The sequence below is a fragment of the Ooceraea biroi genome, chromosome 4, assembly GCF_003672135.1.
Source record: "Ooceraea biroi isolate clonal line C1 chromosome 4, Obir_v5.4, whole genome shotgun sequence".
Lineage (NCBI taxonomy): Eukaryota > Metazoa > Arthropoda > Insecta > Hymenoptera > Formicidae > Ooceraea > Ooceraea biroi.
In genome coordinates, this window is record NC_039509.1 from 12,096,841 (window position 1) to 12,115,893 (window position 19,053).

Sequence of the window (19,053 nt, forward strand, 5' to 3'; positions counted from 1 at the left end):
ATAAAATATCAATTAAATAAATGTTTGGTAATCTTGACATATTATTAAGATAATTATATATATATTAATATTATAATATGTACGATCATTGTTTCTTAGTATAACGTGTTATATACTTTTTAGGAAGAATCACAGCATCATCAACTGAAGATAACATTGGAGTATACTGGTTTACTAGACTATTGATAGAAAAACAAGGCATTGCTTTCGCAAATTTTAATAATAAAATATGTATCTTGTTTTCCGCTTTGTTTTATAAAGTATATATAATTATAAATTTCTACTTAAGTAATTAAAATGCCATATAATTTCTTCTTTGCAATTTGCATAATACTTTTCTTCAAATTATGTGGTAACTAATTTAGACAAATATAGTCATAATATTCTTTCGTTTGCCGCTTTACCTAGACTGAAGATATTAATTTATGATACCATAATTGGATATTATTTCTTATTATTATCTTAAATTTGTGTTGCTTTCATGTGTATAAATGTGTATAATGCATAAATATTAAAAGAATAAAGATTCGAAATTATCACAAATTTTTAAGTAATCTGACATATAATTATATGATAATATCGATAGATTAGGAATAAGTTTCAAATCATATTTTATCAACGACTAGGTATCTGATATTTGCGGTTCTACTTTATGCTTTTATTCATATATACATATATAATTGTAGCAATCAGAAATTGCTACAATTATATAGCTGCGCGAATTAATGATAGGGATTATTTCCTTAATACAAGTTCAATAAGTACTTTCTTTAATCGTAAGAGTAGATTTCGATGGAAATAGCTTCTTAGATTAGCATTATTGTGGGCGTTTAATGTTTTTCTCACATTTATTAATATCCTTTTTTTTCCTCACATGAGTCTTTTCACTATAATTAGATCTTTCAAACGAATACACAGACAAAAAAATGTACGTATATAGATTAGAAACATGCGCCTACTTATCTACTTACTACAAAAATAATAACATGAGTTTGCATAAATATCACATATAACAATAAAATATCGCAACAGTTTGATATCAATTCCACGCAACTAACGTAGAATTCCATATAAAAAGAAAAAATTAATCAGATCCGTCAGAGTTTCCGAAAATTAATTACAAGATGCATGATTACTCTGACATTAGCAGACAAAACAACTGGAGAAATCGGAGATTAGCATAAATAATAAATTAGCTTAAGTTAAATGGTATTCTACACCTCTGTACACGCCGGTAACGGAAATTATCATGAAAAAGAGCTGAAAGGAGTAATAAGACATTCCGACAAGGAGATGTCCATGGTTGTAAGAAGAAGATCATTATTCACCGTGATGGCTCCGAAGGATACCCTGTGTGTATCACAGTCGGGCGAGAGGCCGCCAGCACACACGCTAGAGCGCTTCCGCAACTTGCAAGATCTTTCTTTTAATCGGGAATCGACTCTCTCCTTGGCAATGAACTTGCCTGCGCGGTGCTAGTGTGTCCGCGGCTACGACACTGGCCAGTCCATACGCCTGCTTTTGCACGCTTTCGCGAGTCTCGGCACCGACCATCTCGGCATCGACGGCGACCCTGGACGTCGACGCCAGGCGCATCATGTTCTTCAGACTCGGAATCTTCGTTGGCCTGGGCTCCGTGGTCGCGACCATCATCTACCTCACACCCGTACCAGGTGAGCAAGAACAGGAGTTTGTGGCTGTAGGAATAATTTAAACAATTAAAATAAGTGCATTGGCAGATGCAGAGGTGTCTGCTTCGCTGCAAGAGCAGCAGAAGCGAAAGCGTATTCCAATAAGTGCGAGTGGAGTATTTCATAGAAGTGATTTTCTTCATTGTCGAGGCCAGTTGTTTCGTGTCTCGAGGTTTCGGTTTATTACGCGTCTTCAGCATTGTTCGTGCCGTGTACAATTATGTTTGTTGTAATGTTATTCTTGCTGCAGGTAGATTAATACATTTTACGCGGCCTCGAGTAGATGTGTCTTGTGTTTGTAGCGGAAAAACATTCTGGTTATTTTAAAAATTATTCTTTCTAAAAAAAATCTCTATTCCGATCTTTTCGAAAATCATGGTTTACGTATACAATAATTGGTTCACCGAAAATGATTATTTTCCCGTTTTGATGTACTAAAAACATATTTTCCATAATAAGAAAAAAAATATATATATAATAGATTAAGAGAAAAATTTGTCTTGCCGTTGCCAGTTGAAACGTATGAAAACAGTCTTACCTTGACTCAAGATTTGCATATTGACGTCATATCATTTTTATTCTCAATTTTTATTTATTTTTTCTACTTGCACAATGCCGTTTTGCTTTGTATCAGCAGAATCGAATTTAATCTTTGAGTATAAACAAATATCACATTTTCTTCCTTAGATTTTAAATTTATATATAATTTTTAAATATATTCGCTATGATAAATAAATGAAAAAGCGTTATCTCGGATTTACTTATAGTAGACTTATAGTAGACTTATAGTAGATTGACTGCTATTAGTCGTCATGCTCCAGTAAATTATCAAGGAGAAAAACTCGAAATGCATCAGTAAACGATTTTTTGCTTCGTTTTGTAAAGTTGTCCTCCGTTTTTCACTTAGATCACATCCGATGTTCATAACATTAAAAAATAGTCTTGCATTAATTACTTGCATTAGTTTATCTAAAAGTATATTAAGAGAGAAAAGGAGAATCAAAGATCAGAAGTCTCGTAATTTAATCATTGGTTTAGAGAAAATTTATAGAAACTTTCTCTCTGCCGACTCACGATCGCATCTGCAAGCAAATGTGGAAGACTAGGACGTTCGGCTTTAGATAAACGGCTATCTATTAGATTGCAATCATGACGAGTTTTAAATTCATTAAAATTTTAAATTATTCAATAAATATATGCGACTTGGCATTAGATTTTTAACATAAACAACTTAATACAGTCAATATTTTCATATGGAAAGCATGTTTGTTACAAGGTACATGATATGATATTTGGCACTTAACATTTTAATCAAGATTGAAGAATTAGATTATAGGATTATATTCTTCATTAAGAAGAAATTGCAATTTCGGTCGCGAAAGTTCTCGATCAAATTTCCTTTCCTGAAATATGATACATTACACTTGATATATCTTCCGGAGATATTCCAGCAATAGATAGTATAGTGGTTGGTAAAGATCGAATTCCGTGTGAGAATCCGTAATGTGAACGTCCGTAAATCAAGATTTACAGTTACATACGTATGTTTCCTTTAGTAAGAATCAATCACATTTGTGGAGGATGCTGACAAAGTATGCTACACTATATCAATTTCTGACTTGCAATATAAATCCCATAAGATATTATCTCTTGGAACGTATCATGCTAAATTAACTGTCATATTCTTTGGCAAATGCTTTACAGATAATCCTGATTGTTAGTGTTATCTGATAGAAAGCGGAAAAGAGAGAGGAAAGGATCCGTTATATATTATATCATGAATGCGAATATATATTGGATTATTTGAATAATTATTATTACGAAAGTCTTTTCTTGCAAAATTTATTGCGAAAATAAATTATACATATACATATATATATATATATATACACACGTACATACGAATTTGTGGAGAAATCGCGTACATCTTCGTGTCACTTTTATTTTTATTTTCAGTCTAATACAAAATTACTCGCTTTCGCTCACGTGTGAATCACGATCTTTCGCACCGTCTATAACTCCTTGAAGAAAATAGAAGGGAGACGCTATATATGAATAGAAGAGATAATCACATATCGAAAGATTATCTCGTGTAACTTCAATAACGTTTTAAATGCTTTGTATCTTTCAACGAAGATTAATTATACTGAATAATAAAAGTGTTCCTTAGTTCTGCATCACAGGCATTTTATCTCACGAATCTAGGTTGCATGTTTTATGCTATTTTTTATACTGAGTCGTTGTTTATGGTTTATTGACCCAGAATACAACTTTCTTTCTGGTCGGCTATAAAGCGGAAGGGGAATATGTTTTCATGCTGTATTAATTAGGAGTATTACCAAAATCTTATCGAATCGGAAATCGAAAGTCCGCTGTGAAAGTGCGGCAACGACAACAGGTGTACAATTGCTTTCGCTTTTCGATAGAGGTGTCATTTCCGTTTTAGAGGTGCGCTTGAATTTCTTATTCCCAGTTAATGATTATTTAGCACATTGACTGGTCTGAATGTGTGCCTTTTTTCTATGGTACGCTCCCAGCTAAATATCTTTCACTTTCTCTCCTTTAAGTCTTCGAAGTACTTGTCGCCTCGCCGATACAATTTACTCTTCCGATTCCTTGTAGACTTTCTGATGACAAGTTTCACCAACGTTTTACCTCGATGCAGCAATCTTAAGTTGCAACTTCAGAATTAGTAAATTAACGTGAAAACAGAAGATGCCCGTAAGCAAACTGCTGACATTTCTTACTCGCTTGCAAACATTGATGGACACTCGTTGATCAGGAAATGTAAGGATTTCTCTGAAATCATTGAGATTTTGTCCGAGAGCAGCAAACGTTTAGAGAGTACCCTCCAGGTAGAAACTCAGATGTAATAACCCCGTTCCTAATTTAATAACTTTTTTTATCAATCATTCACAGATGAACAGTTCTACAGTTTTGAGGAATTATTTCTGCAATAGTTTCCATCTTAAACAATTTACTGGGAACCATAAAACGGAAATGTAGAGAAATTTTTCGATTTGTTTCGATATTTGTAATTCAGAACAGTGTCTATTAATAGAAAACTCGAGTAGGGAATAATTAACATGTATGCCTAGATATTGATTTTGATTATGATTGTAATATTGTTACTCTACTTCCAATTACATTATCAATGTCAATTTTTATTTCAAGCTTGATGAACGAACAGGGCAGAATAATTTTACCAGCACTGCCAGTAAATAATGGAATGCATTCTTTATCGAAACACAATGGTCGGGTCACGTATGCAAATTTGCTTCCGCCGTGTTATTTGCATGAACAAATAAATAGATGTATATGATTCTACATTGTTGCCAATGCAGATCGTGCGTGATTATATGCCGCATTAGAATCGCCATATCGTGTACGCTTATACGCGATTGCGCATTTACGAATGTTTGACGAATAGATCAATCGCAGTGACCATGACGTCTGTATGTAATTTGCATTTAATAATTCGCCTATAATTTGAGTATGGTCTGAGAAATGCCCGTACGATACTCCTTCAAGTAAAGCGGATTGCGAGAAAATTTGACAGATGCGTTACGCTCCGAGATAAATGAGTGAAAGTATTAATTATAATCCGATTAACGCGGAGTTTTACTCGGACGTCATGCATAATTGCCTTACCACTAAAGTCGAAGTATGCTGATCCCCGGATCTCAATACAGAAAGAAATACAAAACTAATGCTAATTTGCAATAAAATTACGCTTCTGGCACGTATATTTTGCCTCGTTTTTTATTTTCAGTTTATGTTAGTAAAGATAGATATTAGAAGATAAGGGATATAGATTAGAAGATAAGGGAAAGAAAATTATTATTGCTTATATCGTTTATGATTTTCAATTTATGCCTCTTTTACCGTATATACACGTGCACTCGTTATCAATCTTCTTCTTTAACTGTTTGGATAAACAGAGTTGTCTTGATTACCTGCTAACCCAGATGAGATCATTTTAGTATATCCTATCATTATCGGAATCGATGCCATTAGTATTAACGACCATTAAACGCAGGATATGAAGTGGCAAAACACTTGAACGGCCGAGTCATTTTCACGCGAGCTCGCCACTTAGTACCGATAAAAAGACACTTTACAGGGAGGAAATGAAACAATAAAGTCTGTACGAGTAAGACAGGATAAACTTCAGGAGGACTCGCGACACATCCTTTACGTCTTCCTAAGAAGACGATCGTAAACCTTCAATTTATACATTGGAAGATACCTATCTGGTGAATTTTTACTTTATGAACTCCGACAGATTCCTGTCATTTCCTTGGACATTTAATGGATCGAGCGATTTCACTTGCAGCAATAATATGCCGGCTCGATAATTAAATGGGTCTTAAATCGAGTGATATCATCGTCGGTACGAATGTACAAGATACGTAAGTACAGGAGGGCGCGAGGATATAACAGGAAATGAGCGATAAAATGTCAACTAAAAAAATCTTAACTAACTCTCAATCATCTCGTGATAGCTGGTGACATGACGATCATTATTCCCGATCGGGCGAAGTTGGGAAGTGTAGCGTGTCGCGTCGATGATAACCGCCTATCATAGGTGCGTGGATTGGGTAACGTAATGTCATCGAATCTGCCAATGTAACGTAATGTTATTATACAATATGTGTCGCGAGTAATGCAGACAACGCGTAACGCGAATGGAGTGCGAATGTAGAAATTTGCGGTTTGCTATTTTCTTAAAAGCCGCCCAGGTTTTGCCGTAATTACTTGCCATTACACGCCATTTGCAAGTAATTGCAAACTCTGCAACGCGATAATATTTATTTACATAATATTCCACGTGCAAAATATTCCACTTAACAGCTAGCAAATCATATTCGCAAATAAAAGCACGGCGGCGATTTAATTCCAAAGTACAGTTGTACGTTTCTTTCGAGTTTTCTTTTTTGTTCGACGTGCTTGCCACATGCAAGAAAAGCACTCCACGAATCGCAACTGCTATTCCGATAGGAAACGTAACTGTTTCCTCTTAAGCCTCACGAGCCCGTTGAATACGGCATATCGACGCCGTAGAAACGCAAAGTCATGTTGGCTTGCAAATTGCCGGTCGCAATATAACTTCCTCAAATTTAAATCGAATTATCCGAATTACTCTAATTACATATAAATCTTTGTTATTGATTTCTTTCGTGCACCGCTGAATCTGATAATTTCGTCTCTTAACTTCCAATTTACTATCGTTTAATTCATCAAAATGCATACTTGAAGACCTTGCGTAAAAAAGATGTCACAGGCATTTCATTATCATATTAATAGCATATTCTTTTCTCTTTCTGAATAGCTTCGATTAAGTAATTCATTGCGAGATTCATCGAGATTACACCGATTTCGATATCCATGTTATGCATACACTTAATAGTTTTTGATATTCTCATTTTTATCTAGAAAGTTTCGTTGCAACAAATGATGTCGCAATCACGGATGACCGATAAATCGCACTTCTGCTTTCCTGGTGCGAAACGCCACTTGTTTTGCAGGAGCGATCGAACGCGCGACCATCGATGCGTTTCCATCTGTTCGCGCAGGTAAGAGTCAGTCGGCCCGGCATCAGCGAAAGCGAAATCAGCGTGCGGGCTGGACCAGCGGCGGAGACGAAGGAGAAAGGTTGGGAGATGAAAGTGTTCGCGCGCGGCCGTTCAATAGAAAGAAAGAGAAAGAAGGAGCACCGGAAAGAGATGGAATATGGTCCCAAGTCATGGGGAAGGACGGTAGGGGCCCCCTTCGTCTGCAGGCAAACTTTCACTTAGCGTTACGCGCCGTATGTGTCTGTCATGTATATATATTTCTCATGCGTTTCATACAGGTCGTCCCACGTTCAACACGTTAGACACGCAGGGACGCGTACAAAAAACCGGTCAGACATCAATGATCTTTGGTCAATCCACGTGGATCACGCGGGCCCGCCGCGGGTCCCATTGGAAAGGGAAAATCATACGTCATGTGCGGGCTGTCCAGCTGTGTACAGAAAATTGGATCTCTTCGTCAGTTGTCTAGCGGGTGCGCGACGGTAGCGTCGGTCTTTACGGACGGGCATCCGCGTGGACCAGCCCGTCAGCAGTGGTGCAGTGATTTATGAGATTTGACTGTTTAGCTTTATATTTAGCACCTCCGTCCCAATTGTCGTTGACCGCATGAACCGTCATGCGGATCGTCATTTCGCTCCATTAGCGCTAGTACTCGACTTGTTCCGCTTTTTTCGTCATCTGATGATGGGTTTCTCAGGCATAGGCTCCGATATCTTCCACTCGAGTTCAACTTTGTCGTCGGATTTGCATGGATTCGGAACACGGTGACACGCGCGTTTACGCTCCAGCGAGCGATGTCGATCGATTAATCTCGCGCGCACGGGCAAGTGAGATCTGCGGATAGTGATAGCGATCCTAATTAATTTGTCCGCCGTGATGATGCGTGTTCAAGCGGGAATGACTCAATCCGGGTGATTTGTATTCGAGGCGGCGAAACGCCGGCGCCACGCATTCGTTACCGCTTCCGTGCAGTGAAATGTTCCTCAATCGTTGATGCGATAACGCGATTGCACCGAACAAAGCCTCAGACTGGTTTCGAGCTAGCTGCCGGAAAATTGCATGCTCGCCCGTAATCGAGGGGAGTAATGCCATAATACGTAGACAATCCCGAGCGTTCGCGGTGCTCGCGAGACTGCAAATGTCTCCATCAAACTCTCATTCGTGGTCGCGATCGCGTTCCCCTTCTCCATACCCGAAATTTTCCTCGTTTCGGCCTTGCCGAGGTTCCGGTTACTCTTCATCGTAAATTTTCGACACACGCACTCACGGCTCGTGGTAGTATTGAAGAGAGCAGGAATGTTGCCCGGCGAAAGGGAAAAGAGAGGGCGAAAGAGAGTCGTCGTACCGCGACGAATTTCGGCTTCGGTGTTCTCCGGTGCTCACCAGTCTTCTACGATTGTCTCTGGCGAGCGTGACGAGCGTGCTTGTTTCGTGGGTCTTTGTTATATTGTTTGATTCGTGTGGACGTTCATAGTGATGCAATGACACGTCGAGATCTATATTAATCTATGTGTCCCTCTCTCTTTTTTCCATGTTTTAATTGCGTACATGTTGTCCGAGGAAATCATCCCCCGAGCATTCCTCTCGTCGCAGTCTTCATCTCTGCGTTTAAGACGCATATACTGCTTGTTGGAGGATAATTATCGTGCTCGCGCACAACGTAGTGATTAGTTCTGAAATAAATACTGGCTCGAATCCATTAGCAATTGACGCAAATATAGGTTTAGGGGTTAATAACGGGGATTATACAGGCGGAGAAGATCGAAATAAAACGTGATGTGGTGGATATTATTGGATATTAGTGATTGATCAGAAAAATCAGAAAAATAAGGCAGCTCTTTCCGTTCAGTTTTAGAAATCTCTTTAAATTGTATGGTCGATGTGAAGTTTATTTCGTGGATTGGTGAGCAATCTGCAGACTGAAAAACTGTTCGCATATCGATTTTCGATAATGCATTTTTCTACAATCGAAAGATATATTTCCTTTGCTTGCAAAGTTCGTTTCTGCGCTACGAAAGGTTCTTTTGTGCAGAAATTGACAGAGAATAATGGGAACAGTAACGATCGCAGTTAAAAAAAATGAACAGACGCGCGATTCTGTCGATGTGTATCGAGCGCGTGACTGAATTACGGTTTATGGACACGTTATATGAAGACTACACGAACTTTTTACGTAATAATGAAATGAACCACTAATCGAGAATGAGTAAACGATATTGGACACTCACACGATCCCTGCTCCTGACTTTGTTGTATTATCCCATTAATTTTTTCTACAAGATTCGTTCGCTCGATGATAAGCATTCTAGCAAATTGATATTTGCTACGATCAAATATTTGCAACAAGTTTTTCAAAGTATTCTGATAGTTGCCGCGTGATAAGTAACTGACAACTCTCGCCGCGATTAATCATCACGTGTAATTCTATTACGTTTCGATTCCGATGAGCACGCGGATGCAAATTCAGTCACTTGTCCGCATGAAAAGTGATTGATGAATAGACTGTGTCTGTAAAGCGGGTATTATGAAAAGATCCTTACTAACGGGGCGAGTGACAACTCAACTTTCGGTCTCATTTGTACAAGTAATTTCCCGTTTATTTTCAGGGTCGGCTTTCTCCGACGTTGGCGCCTGCACTTTGTTATTCCCAAACATCGACACTCGGCCAAGCCTTCAGCGGAAAGTTATCAAATTCAATCTCGAAAATTTCTCCCGTTTGTTCACAGAGATCCGCGGCGCAGGTTTTGTCACGTCAAGTGATTCTCAAATATTAATATAGCCTTGTGCCGCTTTCATCGTGTATGTTTACAGTTATCATGACTTAATCGACTGCTAAATTATATGTATCGCAAAAATTAATCGCTCGCAAATTTCATGCAAAGACCGCCGACTCTGCCGAGGGCTCGTCGGGGATTAGGAATGCCGTCACCCCTTGTTACTTTCGCGTAACAAAAGCTGGTAGGCGATGTATTCTTCCAAGTCCGATTATCCTTACGTGGCGACTCTGACCACCTACATCTTGCGATGTTTCGTGGTCATAACTATGATCGCAGCTGCGGCGACATTTTTGCATATTAACAATTACAGACCCAGTAAGTTGAAACGATTGCTCTGTAGAAATTACAATGCACCGAGATGCATAATCTTGCCTCGTACAAATATCGTAAACCGATACAAGTTTTAATCGCTTCTCGTTAAAATCTCTGCTTTGAAATATAAAAACGAATTCAGATATGATAGCACAAAAAGCACATAAATTAAAGAGAAATGTCATTAAGCTTTAATAGCTGGCGGGATTGATTGAATTAAAGATTACACTGAAGCTACTGATGATACTGGATGATAACGATTATCCGTAATAGCGTGCAACGCGCATTTGCTTTTTTCTAATCCGTGCAGCATCCATGCATAGGCTCATCATTAACTGTTTTTCACCAAATGATACTTTCTATATGTTTTGTGACTTTCTTCATCGCCGTTTGCCGATTTGCCGGTTAACGGAAGCTGCATTCGCGAGAAAAACTACTTTCTTCGCGTCAAATGCGTCGGGGAATCTTTCCACTTTTCACTCTTTCTGTTTTTTTTTTCCAGAGCAAACATTCCTCTCCTGCGACAGACCATGCCATCACTTGGATTGGCCCATGATCTGCCGGGTGAAACTCACGTTAGAGGTCTTTCAATCACTCAGCAAGTAAGTCAGATAATCATTTATAATCATGCATCGTCGGCTGTTTGGTCACGTTCATGTCTTCGCAAGAATCTCAGCATCTCAGAATCTGCATGCACGCTTGCCTATAAATGACATGCAAAAACTTTATTATATATGAAATCGCACGATCCGTCTTGATTTTCACTGAGTTGATGATTGGTATTCTGACAGTCTAGTGAATAATTATAATAAATGTCGGGTTCTCTTTCTGTCGTATTTTTTTATACATTTAAGTTTTTCTTACTTTTATTTTCGCTTGACTATTATTTCCTTCTAAAACTTTTGTGCGGAGAAATCAGAAATTATAATTAATTTGAGTATTAATATCTTTTTAAGTGACTCTCAAAGTACATGATTTTGAATAACAGTCTTCGATTATTTAGCCAATTTTATTTAATTTATAATAATATATCGTATATTACGTTACGTATTAGGAAGAAACAGAAGCAACAAACGCGAAGGATGAAGGTTAATAGAATTCTGAAAAACTGGAAATTACATGAAAGTTTAATATAGCGAACGAGCTTGTGCAATGTCTAATTTTTAGCTCTTACGAAATATTATTAATGTACATTGTAATTAAATCTGCGTTATCTGCAGATCAAGGTTGAAAGCGTAAAGTTACGCGTTAATTCATTTCCTCTCAGTGAACTTCCAGTGTGCGAAAGAAATGCCGACAGATTCATGAATACTGTTCGCTCGACCAAAAAGACGAATCCCAAAGGGAAAGTTTCGTTACATTTATATAATAAAAAATACGCAGGATATCGCACAACGCTGTCGCACGCAAAGGAAACACGTATGTATTTCCCGACCGATGTTACGTGCGCGTCACTAATTTGCTACATTATAAGGTGCTCGTTTCTTATTGCAACATTGCAACATTGTAGCGTCATTTCTTCCGTTACGTTAACCATGCAACCATTACGAGTATTACGTTTGGTTTCGGGCTCGTCGATGCAATAACCGTTATGCAATGTCTAACGTTGGCCGGTGATACGCGGAAGACTCACGATCGACCGCGTACCAACCTACCGAAACCGATGGAAACGTGGAAAACAGGAATCGGGTGATTTGCTGAGCTGTACGAATCCTCTCGCGACTAACGTATAATTTATTATTTTCTTTCGTTTTCTACCTGATATCTTACCTGACGTATTTCCAAATTGTTTGAGCAATCTAGTTGTCGTATTGCAATTATTATTTGCATACATAATAATTTTATAACTACATACAATTGAGATTTCTTTAGGTTTAAAATTCTTTAGGTTTGAAATTTATGTATATAGAGGAGCTACGTCACGTACATGTGAAGGAAACAAGCATGGGAAAAATGGGAAACCATATTAAATTGTTATTTTACGAATGTGCCTTTAGTGCAAAGATTAAAGTGATAATTTTTCGCCTGTTCGACAGATGCACTTTGCAATTTTGCGCGTATCCTTTGCAGATCATGTGGAGATTGCCCTTTAAATGAGACAGATTGCTCGGCTAATCACTGCGTTGCTGCGGATGGACAGAGACGGGGCATCCTTACGGCCAATCGTCAAATGCCAGGACCCAGTATTCAGGTATGACCCCGATGTACACCACCGATCAATAATACGAACAAGCATTGCACTTACGCCAGGAATTCAACGGTAGCTATTTCACTCTATAAGTGTCCTTCGAGTTTCTTCGCTTGTCGCTTTTCATTCATATCTTTTATGAACAATCGATATGAACAATATTAAGTATTTCCTGCATTATCCTTCAACTAGGTTTTATCTAGCAATGTCTTTAAGAAATGAGCTTAGTTTGATAATATCACAGATTAATGATTTTATACTAAAAATCATAATATTTTTAAAGTGTTAATTAATTAATCGGTAGAGTACAATTCATTCTATGGCGCAAGTTTATGTTTCACCGTCGCCATTAGCGTAATATTAGTGAAACATCGTATAAGTTTCATCTAATTGGATTGACCATATTTGCATAGCTTTGTCGAAGCTTGCTGCTGTTTGTAACTGGTAATCTTCAGCTACAAGAAAGGCTCGAGAGTGATTCCATCTTATGTTGAAATTAATTCTTGTAATTGAAACATGCATGCAATATGCGCTCTCATCATATCATATATCATATGCTAATTAATCGTGCTGTTTGATTTTGCAGAAACAACCTCGTAGAAATGCACGTGTCTCATTTAATCGCGTGAACACATACACATACGCACATACACGTTGCATGAAACGAAGCTAGTCTCACTCTAGGCCTCTGACTGATTTCCCTCGGTCGCGAACATTCTGAAACTTTGGAAATGTTGACTGAAGCTAAATGTGTTTTCCTTCGTTGTGGAATGAAGTAATAATTACTTGCCTCAAGCATTTTCAAGCAATTTCATCGTCAAATTTTTGCGATACTCTTCAAAGAATTCCTTAAGAAATTCTGAGAAATTTTATTTACATTTTTAAAAAAGAGAAAGAGAGAAAAAGAGTTTTTTAAATATTATATAAAAGTATATTTTTATAATATTTAAAAGAGAATTGTAATATAATATTTAAAAGAGATTAAAAAGAAGAAGAACAACGAATTAAATACAGAATATTCACATCTATTTCACAGAATTAGTCTACCAATGAATGGAAATTTTAATTACATTTACTTGTACGTAAAGTCATTAATGATAATCTTCCTTGGTTAAAGTCGTCTAATCTAATCGCAAACTTTCAGACAAGTTTACGCTTTTACAGGTTTGCGAAAACGATATCCTGGTAGTAGATGTGGTTAATCGTCTTCCGGGTAAAGCTGCTGCAGTACATTGGCGTGGACAAGCGCAGATGGAAATGCCTTACATGGACGGTGCACCGTTGGTCACGCAGTGCCCAATACCGAGTTATACAACGTTCCAATATAAATTTCGCGCCTCCATACCCGGCACACATCTCTGGCATGCACATGCAGGTAATTAATTATGATTACTGACAGAAAAGATATTACACGCCAACAACAAAAACGAAGAATAATGTTCTGAATCGCGCGCAATATGGCAAGGCATTTTTCATGTATGTAAAAAACTATCATTCATCATACAATCTATTTAACTTAGATGCGTTGACGTTAACGTTACCAATTTATCAGAGCTCAAATTCATTTCTAGATCAGTAAAAATTTCGGAAGTTTGTAAATATTCGCATTTATACCTGAGACTTTCTATATTTATTCCAATATAAAAGTTTCTAAGATGAATGATATTTCACCGATATTAATTAAAACTTTTAGTTTAATTATCAATTTGAATTGATATAGTATATTTCTTATTGTCTAATTGATCTGTATTTCTATTATTATTTAATTGGTCTTACTAATTAATTACTAATTTGCGGACTTCGCTGATTTCTCTTGATTTCTTTCCATCCAACAAACAGATCGTACAAAAATCTGCTTTCAAACTGACTGATCGATTCCCCGACAAAACTTTTCAGGCGCCGACGTTACCAATGGCATTTTCGGCTCGCTGATCGTGAAACAGGCGGACCTTCGGGAGCCCCATCGCACCCTTTACGACATCGACGACCCTAATCACGTGGTCCTGGTGACCCAGTGGCAACACTCGCCGGAAATCTCATTCAATCAGGGTCATTCGAAACCGGCGATTCTTTTGATCAATGGGAAAGGTCGTCAGCCTGGCGGACCCATGGTTCCCCTAAGCACATTCACGGTCATTCCAGGACGACGTCACAGATTCCGCGTCGCCAATGCCGGAGGCGCAGGAGCCTGTCCGGTGACGCTCTTCATCGACGGCCACGCACTTCTTTTGATCGCGCTTGATGGACATCCGGTAGAACCGCGACAAGTTACGTCGATTACCCTCGCCAAAGGTTGAGCTCTGTGTTAATCTCTTCCTAATTAATCTTAATCGCTCCATTAATCCTGGATTTCTACTGGCTAGCTGAGCGAATGTGATGCATATTACCGTTTTTACATTTATGTTCCTCTCTAATTCCTGTGGGGAAATCGAGCCTTAATCAAAATAATTTCGGTCGATGACTTGTTTTCACTCTGGTTTCTTATCTTTCCCTGCAACATGATGGAAATCGTCGATTTTGAATTCAGAGGCGTCGGGTACGCGTGAAAACATTTTGTGCTGACCCGCGAGTTGCGGGTCACCGATTATAAATTTATCTTACGTAGCATCGTTGACAGCGTCTGTTTTCCCGCTTTCGAATATCGGATCTTAATGCGACTTTTACCCACCAGTAAGTTCACTCCGTGCAAGAGATTTCATCTCCCGTACGGATTTCTCTCGCGCGGAGAATGAGTGAACGAACGGTTATTCCCGTTATTCGTTAAAGGTGAAAGGGCGGACTTCGTCCTCAAAGCGAGCAAGCGCATCGCCTCCTATTGGATGAACGTGCACACGGCGAAAGAGTGCGGACCGAGCGCGATAAATGGCGCCGCGATGATCAACTACAAAGGTAGCGTGGAACTTCCGGCGGCAACGGTGGAGGCTATCGATCAGCCGGATATCGACGAGATTGAAACGAACCGGCTGGCCATGACGACGAATCCGGTGGAGAAATGCGGTGGTCGGGAAAGTCTGTGCGTCACCGACATCCAAAACGTGCGCAAAATGCCGCACACCTTGACTAAGCCTAAAACAGACGTGACGATGTATCTGCCAATTAACTACAAGATGCAAGCGACGGAGCTGATAAGTATGTAATAATAAAAATGCACTACTTGATAGGAGTGAAAGTACAATTAAGCCATCACATGGTTGCAATGGTTATTAATTAGCGCGGGCAGACGCATATGCCTATCGATCGACGAATTAGCAACTATTTTGCAACAGTTGAGTGAGTTTCACCATGTAGAAATCGCTTTTTTCGTCCACCGGACGATGTAAGTCCACCACACAATGTTCGAATATATGTTATTATTAAAATGTTAGTGTCCCGCATGAAATGGTACATCGGTCAGGAAAGCGCGCTTTCACCGTTATTATTTCCTCGCAATTACATCGGCACTTCCCGTCAATCGTAAGCTTTTTCATGAATTGGATATTTGTCGCAACCTTCGATTTTTGCTTTTAGTGCAGCATACGTGTGATAAACGCAAACAGGAAACCAAATAGATTAAGAAAATGTCAGTGGAAGCTGCAAAAAACTTTTTTCTCTCAATCGCAGCCAATCCAATCTCCGGTTGGGATGGAGGTTTCATTCGAGAGTAGCTTATTAAAGATATCATATGTCGAAGAGAGTCGCGATCGTACGTTGATTTCTCATTGCATTTTCGTCATGAAGAAGAGTCGGCTTCACGTAGCTACTTATACTTTTATCGACACATTTGCTGCCATGACACGATCACCGGTGACATGCAATAAAGGCGTTAAGATACATGAATAATATTATAACATGCAATTAGTTACATTTGCAAGAAAGATAATGACTGTTTAATAATAATGACAGAAAAGCGTCACGGAGACAAGGTGCATTTGTAAAAAACAATATTTTTAATCATTAAAATTATGGAAATAATTATGTGGAAAATTACATTATATTGGTTTTATAATACACCGTAATGACTATATTACGGTAAATCTTAATAACCCAGTTGTGGCGCGAATGGAAAGTCAGTTACATTACGCTCGGCAGTGAGCCTATTAATTGCTTGCGCGCGCCGAAGAGCGGAAGTCTCGCGTACCAGATCGCGAAAAAGCAGCGTGCAATTAAATTCGAATTAAGAGAAATGCGATTGAAGTGATTTCGCGAGCATGAGCAATTAATCCCAAAATCGCGGGTATGACACGCGATCGGGCTCGATCCAATTTGTTTTCTAGGCAACGGCGGAGCGGAAACGCGAGTGTTGAACGTGGACAACGCTACTTTCACGTTTCCCTCATCGCCGCTGTTGACCCAGAGTGGCGACGTGTCCCCGGAGATGCTGTGTTCCGGCAGTGACGGCAACGATGACACCGACAGCGACGATGCGAGCAGCAACAAGAGCAACGAGATCGTGTCGCGACGCCGATGCCGTTCCGATGGCGCGAATGACATGTGCGAATGCGTACACGTGCGCTACGTGCCCATTGGGGCGTCCGTCGAGATTATTCTTCTGGACCAAGGTAATTAATCTCATTCGAGATTGAAACGCGAACGCGATTCACAATCCTCTGATGCAAAGGTGTTTGGCGTTCGGTTTATTTGGATTTTTCTCCTCTTTCTTGGATTTCTTCCGTTCCTATCAAAGATCTATGTAAACTTAATTTTAAAAACTTAATTAAATAAACTTAATTAAAATATGTGAAGAATTTGTGAAAATATAGATGACAAGAATCTTTTGTCCGTTTCAGTTTGAACAAAATTTAATATGATTAATGAAGTAGTGAAAAAAAATATTCTTTTTTGCTTTATTTTGTTAGTAGAGCAGATATCAATGAGAAAACTGTGAAGAAAAGAGAATGGTTAAAGTATGAGTTATGAGAAAATTGATACTGACGCATAGAAGAGTGCAATCTTTTATGCAACATTGTATACGACAGCTCTTTAGATCAATCATTACGTAACTGTCAATGGACGACTCACGTGCGCGAGATAATCTCATAGTAAACGAGGCAGCACGTGAGATAAGAGGCAACATTAGCGCACAATAGAGCATAGACGTGACAGAAGAATCTCACCATGTGTCCTTGATACACATTTCGTATTTGCTATGAAAGCTGGAATTATTGATCGTGCAACCTGCATTCCGTTTTCATAAATCATTTCTAGCACTTCCTGCACATTTATTTTAACAGTGATATTTGATGCGTCATCGTGATCCGTTTCTTTTAATACGCGGCTGCCTAGTCGGAAGGAAAGAAAGAAAGAGACGACTTCCGTTATCAAGACGGAGTAATTGGTCTCTCTTGTAAAGCTTCGCAATTGCACGAACTAATCGTCGTATCCGGTCACCGGCTCGTGACGTTTCGCGTTACATTACATTTCTGTTGATTGCGTCTATAATAGTTACTTTGTTAAATTTATTCTGTTGCAAAGAATGTTTATAATTCGATAATGATTTTATGGTGATTTTACGGACAATCCAGCAATAATTTAGTGACACAGCAAACTCTGTGATTCATCAGCAGCTAATGCATCATTCTTTTGCTTCGTAGGTGGCCTGGATGATCTGGTCTACCATTTACATGGCTATAGTTTCTATGTAGTGGGCGCAAGGCAATTTGGACGAAGCATGTCACTACAGGAGGTGAAGAAACTCGACGAAAGAAGACAGTTGTTCTCGCGAAATTTCGACTGCGCGCCTATGAAAGATACCATCGTTGTGCCCAAATTCGGTGCTGTGGCGTTGCGATTTAAAGCCGACAACCCAGGTAAACACTTTTCGGTCACTAAATTAAATTGCTGAAAGCGTTTAGTATTTTATTAAATAGACCGTTAATGACAGATTTCTCGAGGAAATTAAAGGAAAGAATTTGACGTTAATGACTGATCTGATATAAAAATAGTACATTTTTTTTACGTAACAGGAATGTTTGCCTTAATTAACGAGATGATTGCTTTCACTTTCTACTTTCGCAGGATATTGGATGTTACGGGATGAGCACTCGGCTGAGTGGACTCGTGGTTTGGACATTATTCTGCAAGTTGGGGAACCAAGCGATATGATAGCCGCGCCGCAAGACTTCCCTAAATGTGGGTCCTTCGTCGGACCTGATTATTTCCTTATATAGACTGTTAGCTACTTAAGTCCAACATGTATATAGTTGTATATAATCGCTATAATCGCATTTTGCATTTTACATTTTTATGTCTTTTTACGAATAAATATCTACTTACATATACATGTAACTAAGTCGCACCGTTCAGTCCGCCTATTCAGATTTCCACTTTAATCGTAATTTCTGCCTGAACGTAATTAAACAGCCCGATCCCTTCGCAACTCCGGCTCGGTCGGATCTTAAATCTTTAAGTAACTTTAAGTAACTCGATGTAACTTCGTGATAAATAAACTGTTCAAGAATCTGCCGTGCCAAAGCGTAGCGCGCAACTTCGTAATTTCAAACTTTCGGCAACCGCGTTTCTAAATTATACGA

General features: G+C 38.8%; 1 protein-coding gene across 2 annotated transcripts; it reads left to right on the top strand.

Annotated features, from left to right (window-relative positions):
• The first annotated feature begins 48 nt into the window (after positions 1-48).
• LOC105278759 (laccase-2-like) lies at positions 49-18,808 on the top strand. 2 transcript variants are annotated; one of them, XM_011338084.3, is made up of 11 exons: positions 7,755-7,802; positions 9,874-10,066; positions 10,150-10,359; positions 10,859-10,958; positions 12,427-12,547; positions 13,709-13,919; positions 14,441-14,836; positions 15,311-15,673; positions 16,798-17,082; positions 18,115-18,330; positions 18,539-18,808. In XM_011338084.3, exons 3-11 carry the CDS (start codon positions 10,233-10,235, stop codon positions 18,688-18,690), a joined length of 1,971 nt encoding a protein of 656 aa, XP_011336386.1. In that variant the 5' UTR covers positions 7,755-7,802; positions 9,874-10,066; positions 10,150-10,232; the 3' UTR covers positions 18,691-18,808. The 2 variants fall into 2 exon arrangements, with proteins under 2 accessions (XP_011336394.1, XP_011336386.1); XM_011338092.3 differs by lacking the exons at positions 7,755-7,802; positions 9,874-10,066; positions 10,150-10,359 and adding an exon at positions 49-1,673.
• The last annotated feature ends 245 nt before the right edge of the window (positions 18,809-19,053 follow it).